Source organism: Cherax quadricarinatus, chromosome 85, assembly GCF_038502225.1.
Source record: "Cherax quadricarinatus isolate ZL_2023a chromosome 85, ASM3850222v1, whole genome shotgun sequence".
Lineage (NCBI taxonomy): Eukaryota > Metazoa > Arthropoda > Malacostraca > Decapoda > Parastacidae > Cherax > Cherax quadricarinatus.
This window is the reverse complement of record NC_091376.1, coordinates 8,329,842-8,346,752: the sequence shown is the minus strand read 5'-3', so window position 1 is coordinate 8,346,752 and position 16,911 is coordinate 8,329,842. Positions and strand designations below refer to the sequence as shown.

General features: G+C 37.9%; 1 protein-coding gene across 1 annotated transcript in view; it reads right to left on the bottom strand.

Annotated features, from left to right (window-relative positions):
• CROT (Carnitine O-octanoyltransferase) overlaps positions 1 to 16,664 on the bottom strand; it is a gene marked incomplete at its 5' end in the record, with an annotated part of 41,034 nt that extends 24,370 nt beyond the window's left edge. The window contains 4 exon segments of the mRNA XM_070103327.1: positions 389 to 519; positions 6,220 to 6,411; positions 9,739 to 9,840; positions 16,551 to 16,664. Of these exon segments, the coding sequence (XP_069959428.1) occupies positions 389 to 519; positions 6,220 to 6,411; positions 9,739 to 9,840; positions 16,551 to 16,664 (539 nt within the window).
• Between the last annotated feature and the right edge of the window lie 247 nt (positions 16,665 to 16,911).

Sequence of the window (16,911 nt, the reverse complement as noted above, 5' to 3'; positions counted from 1 at the left end):
ATAAGTCAGTTACAAGAACACTGCCTGTCATTCAGGTACTGATAAGAACATTGCCTGTCACTCAGGTACTGATAAGAACACTGTCTGTCACTCAGGTACTGATAAGAACACTGTCTGTCATTCAGTACTGATAAGTCAGTTACAAGAACACTGTCTGTCATTCAGTACTGATAAGTCAGTTACAAGAACACTGTCTGTCATTCAGTACTGATAAGTCAGTTACAAGTACACTGCCTGTCATTCAGTACTGATAAGTCAGTTATAAGAACACTGCCTGTCACTTAGGTACTGATAAGAACACTGCCTGTCATTCAGTACTGTTAAGTCAGTTACAAGTACACTGCCTGTCATTCAGTATTGATAAGTCAGTGACAAGAACATTACTTACCTGCCGTGTAAGCGCCAATAAGCCAGTTGCAAGGACATTTGAACAAAAGCATCAGGATGCAGCTTATAAGGCTTCATAAAATCCTTCCCATACTCGGTGAAGAACAATGACTTGGCACATATGTTGTTGATCTAAGAGAAAATAAAAAAGCAATGCTTATTGAAAATTTATGCAAATTATCATATTTGTGGGAAAGAGCTAAACCTGTAAGACTCACACAGGACCTAGAGAATGATAGGATAGTAGCAACTCCCTGAGTGGGTACTGTCTACATACTTACTACCTGTAATTATACTAATACTACCACTAATAATAATAATAATAATAAACTTCATAAAATAAATAATAAGTAACTTAAGCTTATAAAAGAGCAATAAAATTTTGAATTTACCTATTACAGTAGTATTTTATATATTTTTTAACACATCGGCCGTTTCCCACCGAGGCAGGGTGACTCAAAATGAAAGAAGAACTCAAAAAGAAAGAAAAAACTTTCATCATCATTCAACACTTTCACCATCACTCATGCATAATCACTGTCTTTGCAGAGATGCTCAGATACAATAGCTTATCCCAAACCCCTCCTTTAAAGTGCAGGCATTGTACTTCCCATTTCCAGGACTCAAGTCTGGCTAACCAGTTTTCCTGAATCCCTTCACAAAATATTACTCTGCTCACACTCCAACAGCTCATCAGGTCCCAAAAACCATTCATCTCCATTCACTCCTATCTAACACACTCACGCATGCTTGCTGGAAGTCCAAGCCCCTCACCCACAAAATCTCCTTTACCCCCTCCCTCCAACCTTTTTGGGGATGACCCCCTACCCTGCCTTCCTTTCCCTACAGATTTATATGCTCTCCAAGTCATTCTACTTTGTTCCATTCTCTCTAAATGACCAAACCACCTCAACAACCCCTCTTCAGCCCTGACTAATACTTTTAGTAACTCCACAGCACCTCCTAATTTTCACACTATGAATTCTCTGCATAATATTTACACCACACATTGCCCTTAGACAGGACATCTCCACTGCCTCCAGCTGCCTCCTCGCTGCAGCATTTGCAACCCAAGCTTCACACCCAAGTGTTAGGCTTGCCAACACTAACAATGCTCTGTTCTGTCACGTCAGAGATCACATCCATCCTATTGACTGGTCTTCCGCTAAAACTGTCTTCCCTACTTCCAACTCTAACAGTCGCCGTCTAGTTGAATCCTCTCTAATACACAACTTTCCTTGTATGAATCTTAGTCCTGGCTTCGTCTCTGTAGATACCTTCCTCTCCCACTATATTGTAAAATGCTCCAAACTTCAGAACACCCGTGACTTAACCTGATTCCTCATTTTTTCTTTTTCTCCCTCTTCCCCTTTCCTCTTTCTTCTTTTTTTCTCCTCTGGGTTGTCTTTCTTTCTTCTGTCTCATGTTTCTGTTCCTTCATTATTTATTTCATCACTTCCCCTTCCCCCCACCTCCGTGCACTTGCTCTCCCTCTGTGGGCACCTAGCTCCTTTGCAGTGCTCTCCTTTCTTTGTATTTGACTGGCGGCAGCGGCTGCGGCTGCGGCGGCGGCTCCTTCTCCTCCTCCTACCACTACTACTACTACTACTACTACCACTACTACAACCACTACCAGTACTACTACCACTACTACTACCACCCCTTCCTGCCTATATATAGCCGTCCTGCTCCACTTCTGGTCCAAGTCGGACCGAAACGTCGTCGTAAGCTCCTCTCTTCTATGTACGGGTTATTTGTGTATATTTCACACCCATATAATAGTGTTAATACTCTCGTATATTCCCTTCTTTGCCTCCATTGATAGCGTTCTTTGTCTCCACATATACCTCAATGCACCACTCACCTTTTTTCTTTCATCAATTCTATGGTTAACCTTATCCTTCATAAACCCATCTGCTGACAAGTCAACTCCCAAATATCTGAAAACATTCACTTCTTCCATACTCCCTCCTTCCAATGTGATATCCAATTTTTCTTTATCTAAATCGTTTGATACCCTCATCACCTTACTCTTATCTATTTTCACTTTCAACTTTCTACTTTCAAAGTTTTAAATTCTAAATAAAAATTGTATTCATATTCTGCACTTTATAAGCAATTAGTCTAATAAAAAATTAACAACAAATTCTGAAACCTTTAATTATTTTATGAAATATAAATGTGGAAAATAATTTCTGACCTACATCACGTTATTATTATGGGGAAGTACTAAGCCTATAAGAACCACACAGCATCTGGGCCTGCATCATACATCATGTACATTATATAACATCAATTTCTGAACATTCTCAACCTTGGTAAAACTAAGTTATTTAGTTCTGCAAATGGTATGGTGATATCTATCGACTGTGGGGGTGAAAAAAGGACATCTGTGTACAGTTCAGGGCATTTATTTAAGAAAATGTTTCACCAGGAGTAGCTTCTTCAGAGCTTAGGACTCCTGAAGTCACTCCTGCTGAAACATTTTCTTTCATAAATGTCCTGAATTGTCCTAGGTTATTCTAGGCTGGCATTAGTTTATTTTAACCTTCCTCTATCCCATGTGGCCCGGTGGCCTGGTGGCTAAAGCTCCCGCTTCACACACGGAGGGCCCGGGTTCGATTCCCGGCGGGTGGAAACATTTCGACACGTTTCCTTACACCTGTTGTCCTGTTCACCTAGCAGCAAATAGGTACCTGGGTGTTAGTCGACTGGTGTGGGTCGCATCCTGGGGGACAAGATCGAGGACCCCAATGGAAATGAGTTAGACAGTCCTCGATGATGCACTGACTTTCTTGGGTTATCCTGGGTAGCTAACCCTCCGAGGTTAAAAATCCGAACGAAATCTTATCTTGTGTGTGTGTCATATGAGGCGACTAAAATGCAGTGAGCAAGGGGCTAGTAACCCCTTCTCCTGTATAAAGTACTAAATGTGAAAAGAAGAAAAACTTGTTTCTTTTTTTTCAGGATCACCCTGCCTCAATGGGAAATCGCTGATGTGTTAAAAATACAGATAATTAAACAGAAAATCGAACACTTTATGATGATTTATATGCCTATTTTACCTAAAAATTTAAGTATGCCAGAATATGCTTCAAACTGATATGATCCATCGAAATACTTTGTCAATGGTCCAAGTCGGACCGAAACGTCGTCGTAAGCTTCTGTCTTTTATGTGCGGGTTATTTGTGTATCGTTCCAGTCACGGTATTGTGCCTTTTTGTTATTTATGCAGTAAAATAACTTTTTAGCTAATTTTTGTAGAGAAATGGGCTGGATACAGCTCTCGGCAGTATAAGGGGTTCCAAAACTGACTCGTAAAAACATATGCCTTTTGCATACATCACAAGGACATGCTGGTACATTACACAACTAAGTCTTTCGTAAGCTATAGCAACCTTATCCCTCACACATTTTACTTTTTAACATGCTAGTTGTCTCCCGCTGAGGTAGGCGACCCAGAAAAACAAGAAACACTTTCATCATCATTCACCCTGTCAATGTTGTGCTTGTCAGAGGCACACTAATACTACAGTTCAGATGCCTCTCCAAACTGCAGTATTCTTGCCCCTCCTTCAGAGTGCAAACACTGTACTTCCCACAAAATGCACTCAACCTGTATGAGTCACAAAGCACCAAAATACTAAAGGAATAGCACAACAGAGCAACAAGCTAATAAGGAAAGACAGCATTGATGGAATAAACCTATTTCAATCAACAAGTCATAGAGTGTATCAGTACTGAAAGTTAGGCATTTCAATATTCCTCATACAAAGATTTATTTTTGTATGATACAATGTTTATACAGAGATGGGTGACACAGGGGCATCGTAAGAGAGGGGCGTTGTAAGGGGGGAGGCACCCCGGGTGACACCATTTAGGGGGTGACACCATAGAGCCTCTAAAGAAGGTAACACTAATGACCAAACCATGCTGCAGCAGCCTAAGAGAAAAATCCTTCGTTTCTTTACAGCGTATTATAGGATTACAGAATACAAATAGGCTTATATAGGGAAAATCATTGATCTTGATGATGTGATAGATGATTTTGCAGGATTGTAGGCAAGGAAATGAAATATCAGATTCATTGAGATGTTACCAGTACTCAAGGTTAAATCAGAACTAGTGTTTTTCTTTATTTTTCAAGTTTTTTTTTTTTCATTGTTGAAAATGAATAAATGTAGGATCTGTTGGCTGTACTCAAAGTGGTATTTAAGTTTATGTTTCCTCAATATTACTACGATTATATATTTTATCATTAATAAAATTCAGTTATAGCTTTTAAACGTTCTCATTGCTAAACATGAGTCACTGGTCATGCAGCAGTGATATAACTGGAGTTTACTATCCCTATCCCCCTGCCCTTGGATTTCATGGGGGTGACACTAAAGATGCTACTCCGGGTGACACCAAAGATACTGCCCCGGGTGACACCAACCCAAGCGATGCCTCTGGGGGGACATTTGGCTGTGCATGCAGAAAGCACATAGTTATGCAGAGCAATTCAGGCAAGCTTAAGCCTAACTTAAGACTACAATGGCAATAATTATTATATGATGCATATAAGGACATTAAAGGCATACAAACAACAAATTTGAGCAAGGGGCTAGTAACCCCTTCTCCTGTATATATTACTAAATGTAAAAGGAGAAACTTTCGTTTTTCCTTTTGGGCCACCCCGCCTCAGTGGGATATGGCCGATGAGTTGAAAGAAAGAAAGAAACAACAAATTTAGGCATTACAAAGAACAAACGAGCAAACAAATATTTCTTTAAAGTTGAATTTTTTTTTTTAACAAGTCGGCCGTCTCCCACCGAGGCAGGGTGACCCAAAAAGAAAGAAAATCCCCCAAAAGAAAATACTTTCATCATCATTCAACACTTTCACCTCACTCACACATAATCACTGTTTTTGCAGAGGTGCTCAGAACACAACAGTTTAGAAGCATATACATGTATGTATAAAGAAACACAACATATCCCTCCAAATTGCTAATATCCCAAACCCCTCCTTTAGAGTACAGGCATTGTACTTCCCATTTCCAGGACTCAAGTCTGGCTATATAAAAATAACCGGATATAAAAATAACAGGATATAAAAATAACTGGCTATAAAAATAACCAGATATAAAAATAACCGGTTGAATTATGATATAAATAATGAGAATAAGAATAAATATTTATTTTTTTTTTTTTTATTATCACACTGGCCGATTCCCACCAAGGCAGGGTGGCCCGAAAAAGAAAAACTTTCACCATCATTCACTCCATCACTGTCTTGCCAGAAGGGTGCTTTACACTACAGTTTTTAAACTGCAACATTAGTAGGTTGGTAGACAGCAACCACCCAGGGAAGTACTACCGTCCTGCCAGATGACTGTGAAACAGAAACCTGTAACTGTTTTGCATGATGGTAGGATTGCTGGTTTCTTTTTCTGTCTCATAAACACGCTAGATAACAGGGATATCTTGCTACTCCTACTTACACTTTGTTCACACTTCACAGACACGCACATGCATATATATATACATACATCTAGGTTTTTCTCCTTTTTCTAAATAGCTCTTGTTCCTCTTTATTTCTTCTATTGTCCATGGGGAAGTGGAAAAGAATCTTTCCTCCGTAAGCCATGGGTGTCGTATGAGGCGACTAAAATGCCGGGAGCAATGGGCTAGTAACCCCTTCTCCTGTAGACATTTACTAAAAAAGAGAAGAAGAATAAATAGTTTTTAACATATTTTTTGTTGAAAGAATTGTTTAGCATATTTAACACATTTTTAACAAGCAAAAAAAAATAAAATAAAAAGCAAGAATAAAAATCACATAACTCACATATGATAGGCTGGTTTCTTTAGCAGAAGATATAGCTGCTACAAGCTTGGCATCCAGATCAAAGTTCAAAAGAATGGGCATTGGAAACTCTCTTATTTCTGCAGGTCCTGTCCACTGACCTTCTATGTCCTCCAGCATCAAGTGTTGGTAGTGACCCAACATTACAGAGACCATTGCATCGTATGGTGTGTGCTGAAAACGACAGAACAAAAACCACTGAGAACCTTGGAAGTAACATTAATTCAAACCAAAATTATAATCCTAATAGTTCCAAATTAATGTGGTGTGGGCAGGCAAAGATGAATGAAAACTGAACAATTCTGAACACAAATGAGTGAAGTCATAGCAAGAAGGAAAAATATAAGGAGACTAAACAAGAATGAGCAGTCACAGAAAGAAGGAAAAAGACAAAAGCAAAGAATAAAACAGACAAACAAATTTAGAAGAGAGAGAAGTATCAGCAAGACAAAAAAAATTGCTAAAATGCAAAAAAATGTTGCAAGTCCTGCAGTGTTATATCAGCCTACTGGAGAGAGGAAGTTAGCAATCAATTTATTCAATTAGAAAGGTAGTCACTGGGTAAGATTATTATTATATTTGTGAAGAACTAAATCAGTAAGGGATGCACTATATCTGGGGAAATGGAAGTTAGTCAGGTGTGATTCAAGGAAGGGGATAGCTCCAATTCCTAAGATGAAGAGCCTTGCACTGGCATCAAGGCTCTCCCCCTCCCCTTAAAATGAGGATAAGATTAAAGCTAGAAAGATATAATATGTAACTGAGGTAAAACCTATAAAATTAAAGAGATAAAGAAAATGAGGCAGTACTGCTACTGTATTACTATACAGAAATTAAAAAAAAGTAGAGTTTACCCTGCACCAAAAACCCGCACTTAGAGAACAAACTTATGGCAATGACTCATGAAACTGTAATACTACTACTGCAAACAAACCAGAGTAAGGGTGGGGTTAGAACCCATGGCAAGTGAGCAGCAAAATTCCAGGTTACCGCATTGGCTTAGAGTTTTAAAACTCACTTGCCATGGATTCTAACCCTACTTGTACCCTGGTTTGTTTCTTATGGTAATGTTACGTGAACCATTAACTGGTAATACTGAGAAGTGCTAAGGAAAGGCAGTTAGATTATATATACTGCATCCACTATTACTACCACTGCTACTACTATTTTGTCACTAACACTTCACTCTCTGCTCCTTTTCACTACCACTACTACCTTCTTATTTCCACTTCTATCACTGATGCACTACTTATACTACTGCCCCCACCACTACTACCACCCCCACCACTATTACTAACTACCACCACCACTACTACTACCACCACCACTACTACAACTACCACCACTACTACTACTACTACTAACTACCATCACCTCAACTATTGCTACTAACTACCATCACCACCACTACTACTACTAACTACCATCACCACCACTACTACTATTACTAACTACTACCCAAAATAGAATTTGAAACAATGAATTCAGATTTAATAAAATAACCTTTAAAAAGGAAAATAGAAAAGAAGAAATTTGATAAGAAAGTTTTGTATTTATGTAACACACTAAAAAGCTTGAACAGTTACATAAGTTGTGCTAGAGTGAGAGTTGGACCTACCTACCATGTTTTTTATGTTCTTATGCAGAAATTAAAACACTGGTTTAACAATAGATGGAGATGAGTGGAATATGTAATTGTGGGCAAGACCTTCTTAGCATGGACAGTAGGCCTACTACAGTGCTGCTCTACTCTTGTTTTCTGAGGTATAATGATTACAGTTTATAGATTTCAAATCTTCTGCAATATTACCCATAATAAGTTGACTCCCCACTTTTTGCCAACAAAATTCTTCTTAGACCATCACCATATACTCAACTGTACTTAACAATATTCTACGTGTACATCACACATTGTATAAATAACAAAAAAGGCACAATACCGTGACTGGAACAATACGCAAGTAACCTGCACATAGAAGAGAGGAGGTTACGACGACGTTTCGGTCCGACTTGCAGCATTTGCAAAGTCACACTAACGAGAAGTAGAGCAGGACGGGTATATATAGGCAGGTAGTAGTTAGTAGTAGTAGTAGTAGTTAGTAGTAGTAGTAGTAGTAATAGTAATTAGTAGTAGTTGTAGTAGTTAATAGTAATAGTGGTAGATAGTAGCAGTAGTTAGTTGTAATAGTAGTTAGTAGTAGTAGCAGTTAGTAGTAGTATTAGTAGAAGTTAGTAGTAGTATTAGTAGTAGTTAGTCGTAGTGGTAAGTAGCAGTAGTAGTAGTAGTAATCGGTAGTAGTTAGTAGTAATAGTAGTTAGTAGTAGTAGTAGTCAGTAGTAGTTAGTAGTAGTAGTAGTTAGTAGTAGTAGTAGTTAGTAGTAGTAGTAGTTAGTAGTAGTAAGTAGTAGTAAGTAGTAGTAGTAGTAGTAGTAGTAGTTAGCAGTAGTAGTAGTTAGCAGTAGTAGTTAGTAGTAGTAGTTAGTAGTAGTAGTTAGTAGTAGTAGTAGTTAGTAGTAGTAGTAGTTAGTAGTAGTAGTTAGTAGTAGTAGTTAGTAGTAGTAGTTAGTAGTAGTAGTAGTAGTAATAGTAGTAGTCAGTAGTAGTCAGTAGTAGTAGTAGTAGTAGTAGTATTATGCAAAGATATAAAAAAAATTTAATTATATAAAATACGTTATACTGTGAGAATTCTTCTTCCATGAGCCATGCGTGTCGTAAGAGGCAACTAAAATAACAGGAGCAAGGGGCTACTAACCCCTTCTCCTATATAAATTACTAAATTTAAAAAGAAAAACTTTCGTATTTCTTTTTAGGTCACTCTGCCTCAGTGGCATACCTTTGATATACCTTTGAAGAGTTTCGAGAGTTAATCTACTCTGAGCCCAGCCATGGGCCAAGCATATGGCCAGTTTGTTAAAAAAACAAAAAAGTTATAATGTGCTGCAGTAATTTTTACCTAGTATGACATTAAAAAAAACTTATTTGGCAAATTTGGTGGACTGCAACCCTATTTCTTCCCATGTTCTTCATCTCACACAACACTAACATTACCTGACCATTTTCATAAATATTAAGAATGTTATGAGAGGGTTCACTGTAGCTAGAAATAACATTTAAACAATATGGAGAGGGAAGAGAGAAAAATGTAACCACAGAATGCTGAAAGTGGACAATGTTGTGCAAGATGGGATGATTAAAAAAAGATGGGATACTATTAAAAAAACATGGGATGCTATAAAAAAAAGATGGAAAGCTATAATAAAAAGATGGGATGCTAAAAAAGATGGAATGCTATGAAAAAATGGAATGCTATAAAAAGGAGAGAATGCTATAAAAGGGATGGAATGCTATAAAAAGGGATGGACTGCTATAAAAAAGGATGGAATGCTATAAAAAAAAGAGGGGATGGGGGGAAGATGGGATGAAAACAATGTTTCTCACAAGTCTTTTGTCATAAGAACAACACAAAAATCTTTTTTAAACTACATGTACTTATGCCTTACATCATTGTTCATGACTCCATATCCATTCCTTGTTAAAATGGCCGAGAGACTTTTGTCCGCCCAGCGATTAGTTGTGTCTCCACAAAGACCTTCCCAAATGAGCTGAAAAATAATTAACAATAACCATTTTAAAAGTGCTATAATAACAAGTACAATGTAACTTTTACTAATCATGCATAATATGTATGTTAGTATGTTATGACAAAAAACAAACACTGGGTAATTTCCCTTCCTACAATATACAAATAAAATACAGCACAGTAGGGCCCCTGTGTCCGTGGGGGATACGTTCCAACGACCTGTCATAGATACCGAAACCGTGGATAGTAGCAAACCTGACATATAAGTCCTATACATTTTTTTTTTCAACAAGTTGGAAAATCCCCAAAATGTACAGTCCCACTCCAGAAGTATGTTCAGGTGCCAGTACTGGTCGAATTTGTTCCCATAAGAAATATTGTGAAGTAGATTAGTCCATTTCAGACCCCCAAACATACACATACAAATGCACTTACATAAATATACTTACATAATTGGTCGCATTCGGAGGTAATCGTTATGCGGGGGTCCACTGTACTTTCATCATCATTCAACACTTTCACCTCACTCATACATAATCACTGTTTTTGCAAAGGCACCCAGATACAACAGTTTAGAAGCATATATAAAGATATACAACATATCCCTTAAACTGCCAATATCCCAAACCCCTCCTTTAAAGTGCAGGCATTGTACTTTCCATTTCAAGTACTCAAGTCCGGTTACATAAAAATAACCGGTTTCCCTGAATCCCTTCACTAAATATTACCCTGCTCACACTCCAACAGCTCATCAGGTCCCAAAAACCATTGATCTCCATTCACTCCTATCTATTATGCTCACGCATGCTTGCTAGAAGTCCAAGCCCCTCACCCACAAAACCTCCTTTACCCCCACTCCCTCCTACCTTTTCAAGGACGACCCCTATCCTGCCTTCCTTCCCCTACAGATTTATATGCTCTCCAAGTCATTCTATTTTGATCCATTCTCTCTAAATGACCAAACCACCTCAACAACCCCTCTTCAGCCCTAATACTTTTAGTAACTCCACACCTCCTAATTTCCACATTCCAAATTCTCAGCATAATATTTACACCACACACTGCCCGTAGACAGGACATCTCCACTGCCTCCAGCCGCCTCCTTGCTACAGCATTTGCAACCCAAGCTTCACACCCATATAAGAGTGTTGGTACCACTATACTTCGTACATTCCCTTCTTTGCCTCCATGGATAACGTTTTTTGTCTCCACGTATACTTCAACGCACCACTCACCTTTTTTCCCTCATAAATTCTATGATTTACCTCACCCTTCATATACCCATTAGCTGACACATCAACTCCCATATATCTGAAAACATTCACTTCTTCCATACTCCTCTCCAATGTGATATCCAATTTTTCTTTGTCTAAATCATTTGATGCCCTCATCACCTTACTCTTATCTATGTTCACTTTCAACTTTCTACCTTTACACACTCCCAAACTCGTCCACTAACCTTTGCAACGTTTCTTTAGAATCACGCATAAGCACAGTACCATCAGCAAAAAGTAAATGTGTTAATTCCCATTTTGTATTTGATTCCCCATAATTTAATCCCACTCCTCTTCCAAACACCCTAGCATTTACATCTTTTACAACCCCATCTATAAATACATTAAACAACCATGGTGACATTACACATCCCTGTCTAAGTCCTACTTTTACTAGGAAGTAATCTCCCTCTCTTCTACACACCCTAACCTGAGCCTCACTATCCTCATAAAAACTCTTTACAGCATTTAGTAACTTACTACCTATTCCATATACTTGCAACATCTGCCACATTGCTCCCTTATCCACTCTATCATATGCCTTTTCTAAATCCATAAATGCAATGAAAACTTCCCTACCTTTATCTAAATACTGTTCACATATATGCTTCAATGTAAACACTTGATCTACACATCCCCTATCCACTCTAAAGCCTCCTTGCTCATCTGCAATCCTACCCTTTGTCTTACCTCTAATTCTTTCAATAATAACCCTACCATACACTTTTCCTGGTATACTCAGTAAACTTATGCCCCTATAATTTTTACAATCTCTTTTGTCCCCCTTCCCTTTATATAAAAGAACTATACACACTCTCTGCCAATCCCTAGTTACCCTTCCCTCTTCCATACATTCATTAACAAAAATACCAATCACTCCAACACTATACTCCCCCCTGCTTTTAACATTTCTGTCATTATCCCGTTAGTTCATGGTGCTTTATCCCCTTTCAATCTACGTAATGCCTCACGTACCTCCCCCTCACTCACAACCTGCTGTTCTTCACTCCTAAAAGATGTTATACCTCACTGGCCAGTGCATGAAATGACCGCCTCCCTTTCTTTGTTGACATTTAAAATTTCCTCAAAATATTCCCGCCATCTACCCAATACCTCCAGCTCCACCTCTACTAACTCCCCTACTCTGTTTTTAATTGATAAATCCATTCATTCCCTAGGCTTTCTTAACTTGTTTATCTCACTCCAAATTTTTTTCTTGTTTTCATCAAAATATCTTGACAGTGCCTCTCCCACTCTATCATCTGCTCTCCTTTTGCACTATGTCACTACTCTCATCACCTTTCTTTTACTTTCCATATACTCTGCTCTTCTTATAACACTTTTGCTTTGTAAAAACCTCTCATAAGCTAACTTTTTGTCTTTTATCACACCCTTTACTTCTTCATTCCATCAATCACTCCTCTTTCTCCCAGCACCCACCTTCCTATAACCACAAATTTCTGCCCCACATTCTAATACTGCATTTTTAAAACTATTTCAACCCTCTTCAACCCCCCTACTACTCATACTTACACTAGCCCCCCTTTCTGCCAAAAGTTGCTTATATCTCACCCTAACTTCCTCCTTCCTTAGTTTATACACTTTCACCTCTCTCTTACTACTTGTTTCTATTTTCCTTTCGTCGTATCTACCTCTTACTCTAACTGTGGCTACAACTAAATAATGATCTGATATATCAGTTGCCCCTCTATAAACATGTACATCCTGAAGCCTACCCATCAGCCTTTTATCCACCAATACATAATCTAACAAACTATTTTCATTACGTGCTATATCATACCTTGTATACTTATTTATCCTCTTTTTCATAAAATATGCATTACTTATTACCAAACCTCTTTCTACACATAGCTCAATTAAATGCTTCCCATTTTCAATTACCCCTGGCACCCCAAATTTACCTACTACTCCCTCCACAACATTTTAACCCACTTTAGCACTGAAATCCCCAACCACAAGCACCCTCACACTTGGTTCAAAACTTCCCACACACTCACTCAACATTTCCCAAAATCTCTCTCTCTCCTTTACACTTCTTTCTTCTCCAGTTGCATAAATGCTTACTATAACCCACTTTTCACATCCAACCCTTATTTTACTCCACATAATCCTTGAATTAATACATTTATATTCCCTCTATTCCTGCCATAACTTATCCTTCAACATTATTGCTACTCTTTCTTTAGCTCTAACTCTATTTGAAACCCCTGACCTAATCTCATTTATTTCTCCCCACTGAAACTCTCCCACCCCCTTCAGCTTTGTTTCACTTAAAGCCAGGACATCCAGCTTCTTCTCATTCATAACATTCACAATCATCTGTTTCTTATCATTCGCACAACATCTATGCATATTCAGACATCTCACTTTGACAATTTTCTTCCTCTTATTCTTTTTAGTAATAATTACAGGAAAAGGGGTTACTAGCCCATTGTTCACGGCATTTTAGCCGACTTTTACAACACACATGGCTTACGGAGGAAAGATTCTTATTTCACTTCCCATGAATATAAAAGGAAAAGTAATAAGAACAAAAACTATTAAGATAAAATCTAAGAAAACTCAAATGAGTGTGTATAAATAAACGTGTACATGTGTGTGTAGTGTGACCTAAGTGTAAGTAGAAGTACCAAGACATACCTGTAATCTTGCATATTTATGAGACAGACAAAAGACAACAGCAATCCTACCATCATGTAAAACAATTACAGGCTTTCGTTTTACACTCACTTGGCAGGACGGTAGTACCTCCCTGGGTGGTTGCTGTCTACCAACCTACTATCATTTATTACCATTTATCTCCACTTAAAGAATGACCTGACAAATTAACAATTAACATACATGTTGATAAAGATACCCAGGAGTTCTATATGTTGTTGATAAAGATACCCAGGAGTTCTATATGTTGTTGATAAAGATACCCAGGAGTTCTACATGTCACTTCCTCATCTCATATTACCCGTATTAATTTTATTTCTTAAAGCTGGCAGTTTCATACCAAAGCATAATAGTAAAAAGAAAAAATACTGGTTATAAGGCCAGCAACTGTGATCCCCATTGACCTATCATGTACTGAAAAATACTTCCTTACTTCAAAACTCAAACAGTACATCACATTCCATTAACTATTTGCCCCTCACTCCTATCTAACATTTTCACATGCACCATCCTCACCCCTCTCGTTAGAGTGCCAGACTTGAATCCTGGAGGTTTGATATATAGTGCCTGCACTCTAAAAGAGAGGTGGAGATAATTGCTATTTGGAGGGTCTTCTGAACTGTTGCATTTGTATGCCTTTGGCAAGACAGTGATAGTATGAATGATGGTCAAAGTGTTTCTTCTTCAGGCCACCCTGCCTCAGTGAGAGATGGTCAGTGTATTAACCACTTCATCATCCGTGTCATAATATTATGGGTTTGAAGTCAGTGTCTGTGCCATAGCATTACACCATGAGCTCAGTTCACTCAGATAAGCTGTGAGCAATAAATTTGGGCCTGGATATGAGAGAATGGGACTATGTGGTAAGTGTGCACCATAAAAAAAATCCTGCAGCACACAGTGCATAATGAGAAAAAAAACTGTGACTGCATTTTTGGTTTAAAACAGTGAATCTGAGGTGTATTTTTGTATGGTTTTTATGATTGTATTCACAGTTTCTTGGTCTCATTTGACAGAATGAAGATCTATTACAGAAATAGAGATGATTTTAACTGGTTTTAGGAATGAAAATAGCTTGAAATTGAGCTCAAAGTAGCGGGAAACATTCGATTTTTGCCATATTATTTATACAATTACAGTGGAACCTCAAATTTCGAACTTTCTTCGTTCCAGAAGGCTGTTCGAGTGCCATTACCAAACGAATTTATTCCCATTAGGAATAATGTAAATTAGATTAGTCCATTTCAGACCCTCAAAAATACACTTATAAAAGCACTTACAAAAATACACTTATATAACTGGTTGAGTTGGGAGCAGTTCGAAATTTGAGGTTCCACTGTATTACAATAATGCATAACAATAAATCTTCTATTTTTTGGTGAGAATAGAAATTGTGTGAATAAAAAATCAAAATGGGATTCATGTGTAAAGCCTGAAAACATAACTAATGAACAGAGTATATGTTAGTTTAGTGCCAGGAATGCCTGCACTGTTTAATCTGGACCCTATTTTGAAAGTGACATTTTCTGAAATTTGTGAGAAACTGGCCATATTACTGATTTCTGATCACTTTTTGGTAGTTGAAATAGGTGGGTCAATTGGAACAATGGAACTGGCCAAAAATAGGGCTCACAGTAGGCGAAATCACTTATGCGTAAATATCGCTGAAACCGCTAGCTTTGCGAGAGCATCATTTTGTAAGTTTTCCATCAAACTGCGTACTTCTGGTTTCATTACCTTCAGAAAAAAGGTTCTCTACTACAGTGGACCCTCAGTATACAGCCAGCTCCCTACCTGAGCAAAGCTCAGCACTCGACCAAACAAATACGACCTGCCAAAACTTTGCTGTAAACTATTTCGTGGTTCTTCGCTTTCTGTTTTCTTTTTTTGTATTATCTGTATAAGTCACCATGGGGCCTACGACGATTAGTGATAACAGCCAACCAAACAGAAAATTGGTTGCGAAGAACTTGTTCGATACTCAAATGGAGAGGCACTTGAACAGCCTTCTGTAATGAATTAAGGTCGCATAAAATGCCTGCACTTTAAAGGAGGGGTTTGGGATATTGGCAGTTTGGAGGGATATGTTGTGTATCTTTATACATATATGCTTCTAAACTGTTGTATTCTAAGCACCTCTGCAAAAACAGTGATAATGTGTGAGTGAGGTGAAAGTGTTGAAAGCATTTTCTTTTTGGGGATTTTCTTTCTTTTTTGGGTCACCCTGCCTCGGTGGGAGATGGCCGACTTGTTGAAAAAAAAAAAAAAAATGAAGGTCCACTGTATTTCACAAGAAAATATAACAAAAATTTTGGGGGGAAAATTCTTGGTGTGAGAATAATTTTTAGATTGATGGACTGGACACTGTAAGGGATAAAAAAAAATATACAGAAGATACCAAATACATTTAAAAATGCAAACTAATTTTTTTTTTAACACACCGGCCATCTCCCACTGAGGTAGGGTGAAAAAGAAGAAATGCTTTCACCATCACTCACTCAATCACTGTCTTGCCAGAGATGCACTGACATTACATCTCAGATGCCCCACTAAACTGATATATCCCTACCCCCTCCACCTGAAACTTTCAACAAAGATAAATGGAGGGGAGGGAATATTTGCAGTTGTAAACTGTAGCATAGACACCCCTCTTACAAAACAGTGACAGAGTGAGTAATGGCTTAAGTGTTTCTTCTTTTTCAGGATACCCTGACTCAATGGAAGACAGCTGATTTGTTGAAAAACACAAAAAAATTGTCCATACACAATAATATTTTACCTGATTAAAGTTCTCTGGAGCCGTGTCGTCCAACACAAAGACAAACATAGAGGTTTCAATGTGCTCTAAATTCTTCATGTTGTTTAGAGTCAGGGATTTCAACCAGTCACGATTCTGAAAAAAATGTACACTACCAAAATTTTTGTTTCTTTGTACAGTAAACAATAAAATACAACACAGGACAAGTTTTATGTACCTAAACTTAAAGAATAAAAGAAGCCTTAAGTGTGGCATAATGCAATCCTTTATTTTTTCCATCATGTCGGTATTTTATACCATTTATCTCCACTTAAAGAATGACCTGACAGATTAACAATTAACAGACCTGACAGATTAACATTTAACATACCTAACAAATTAG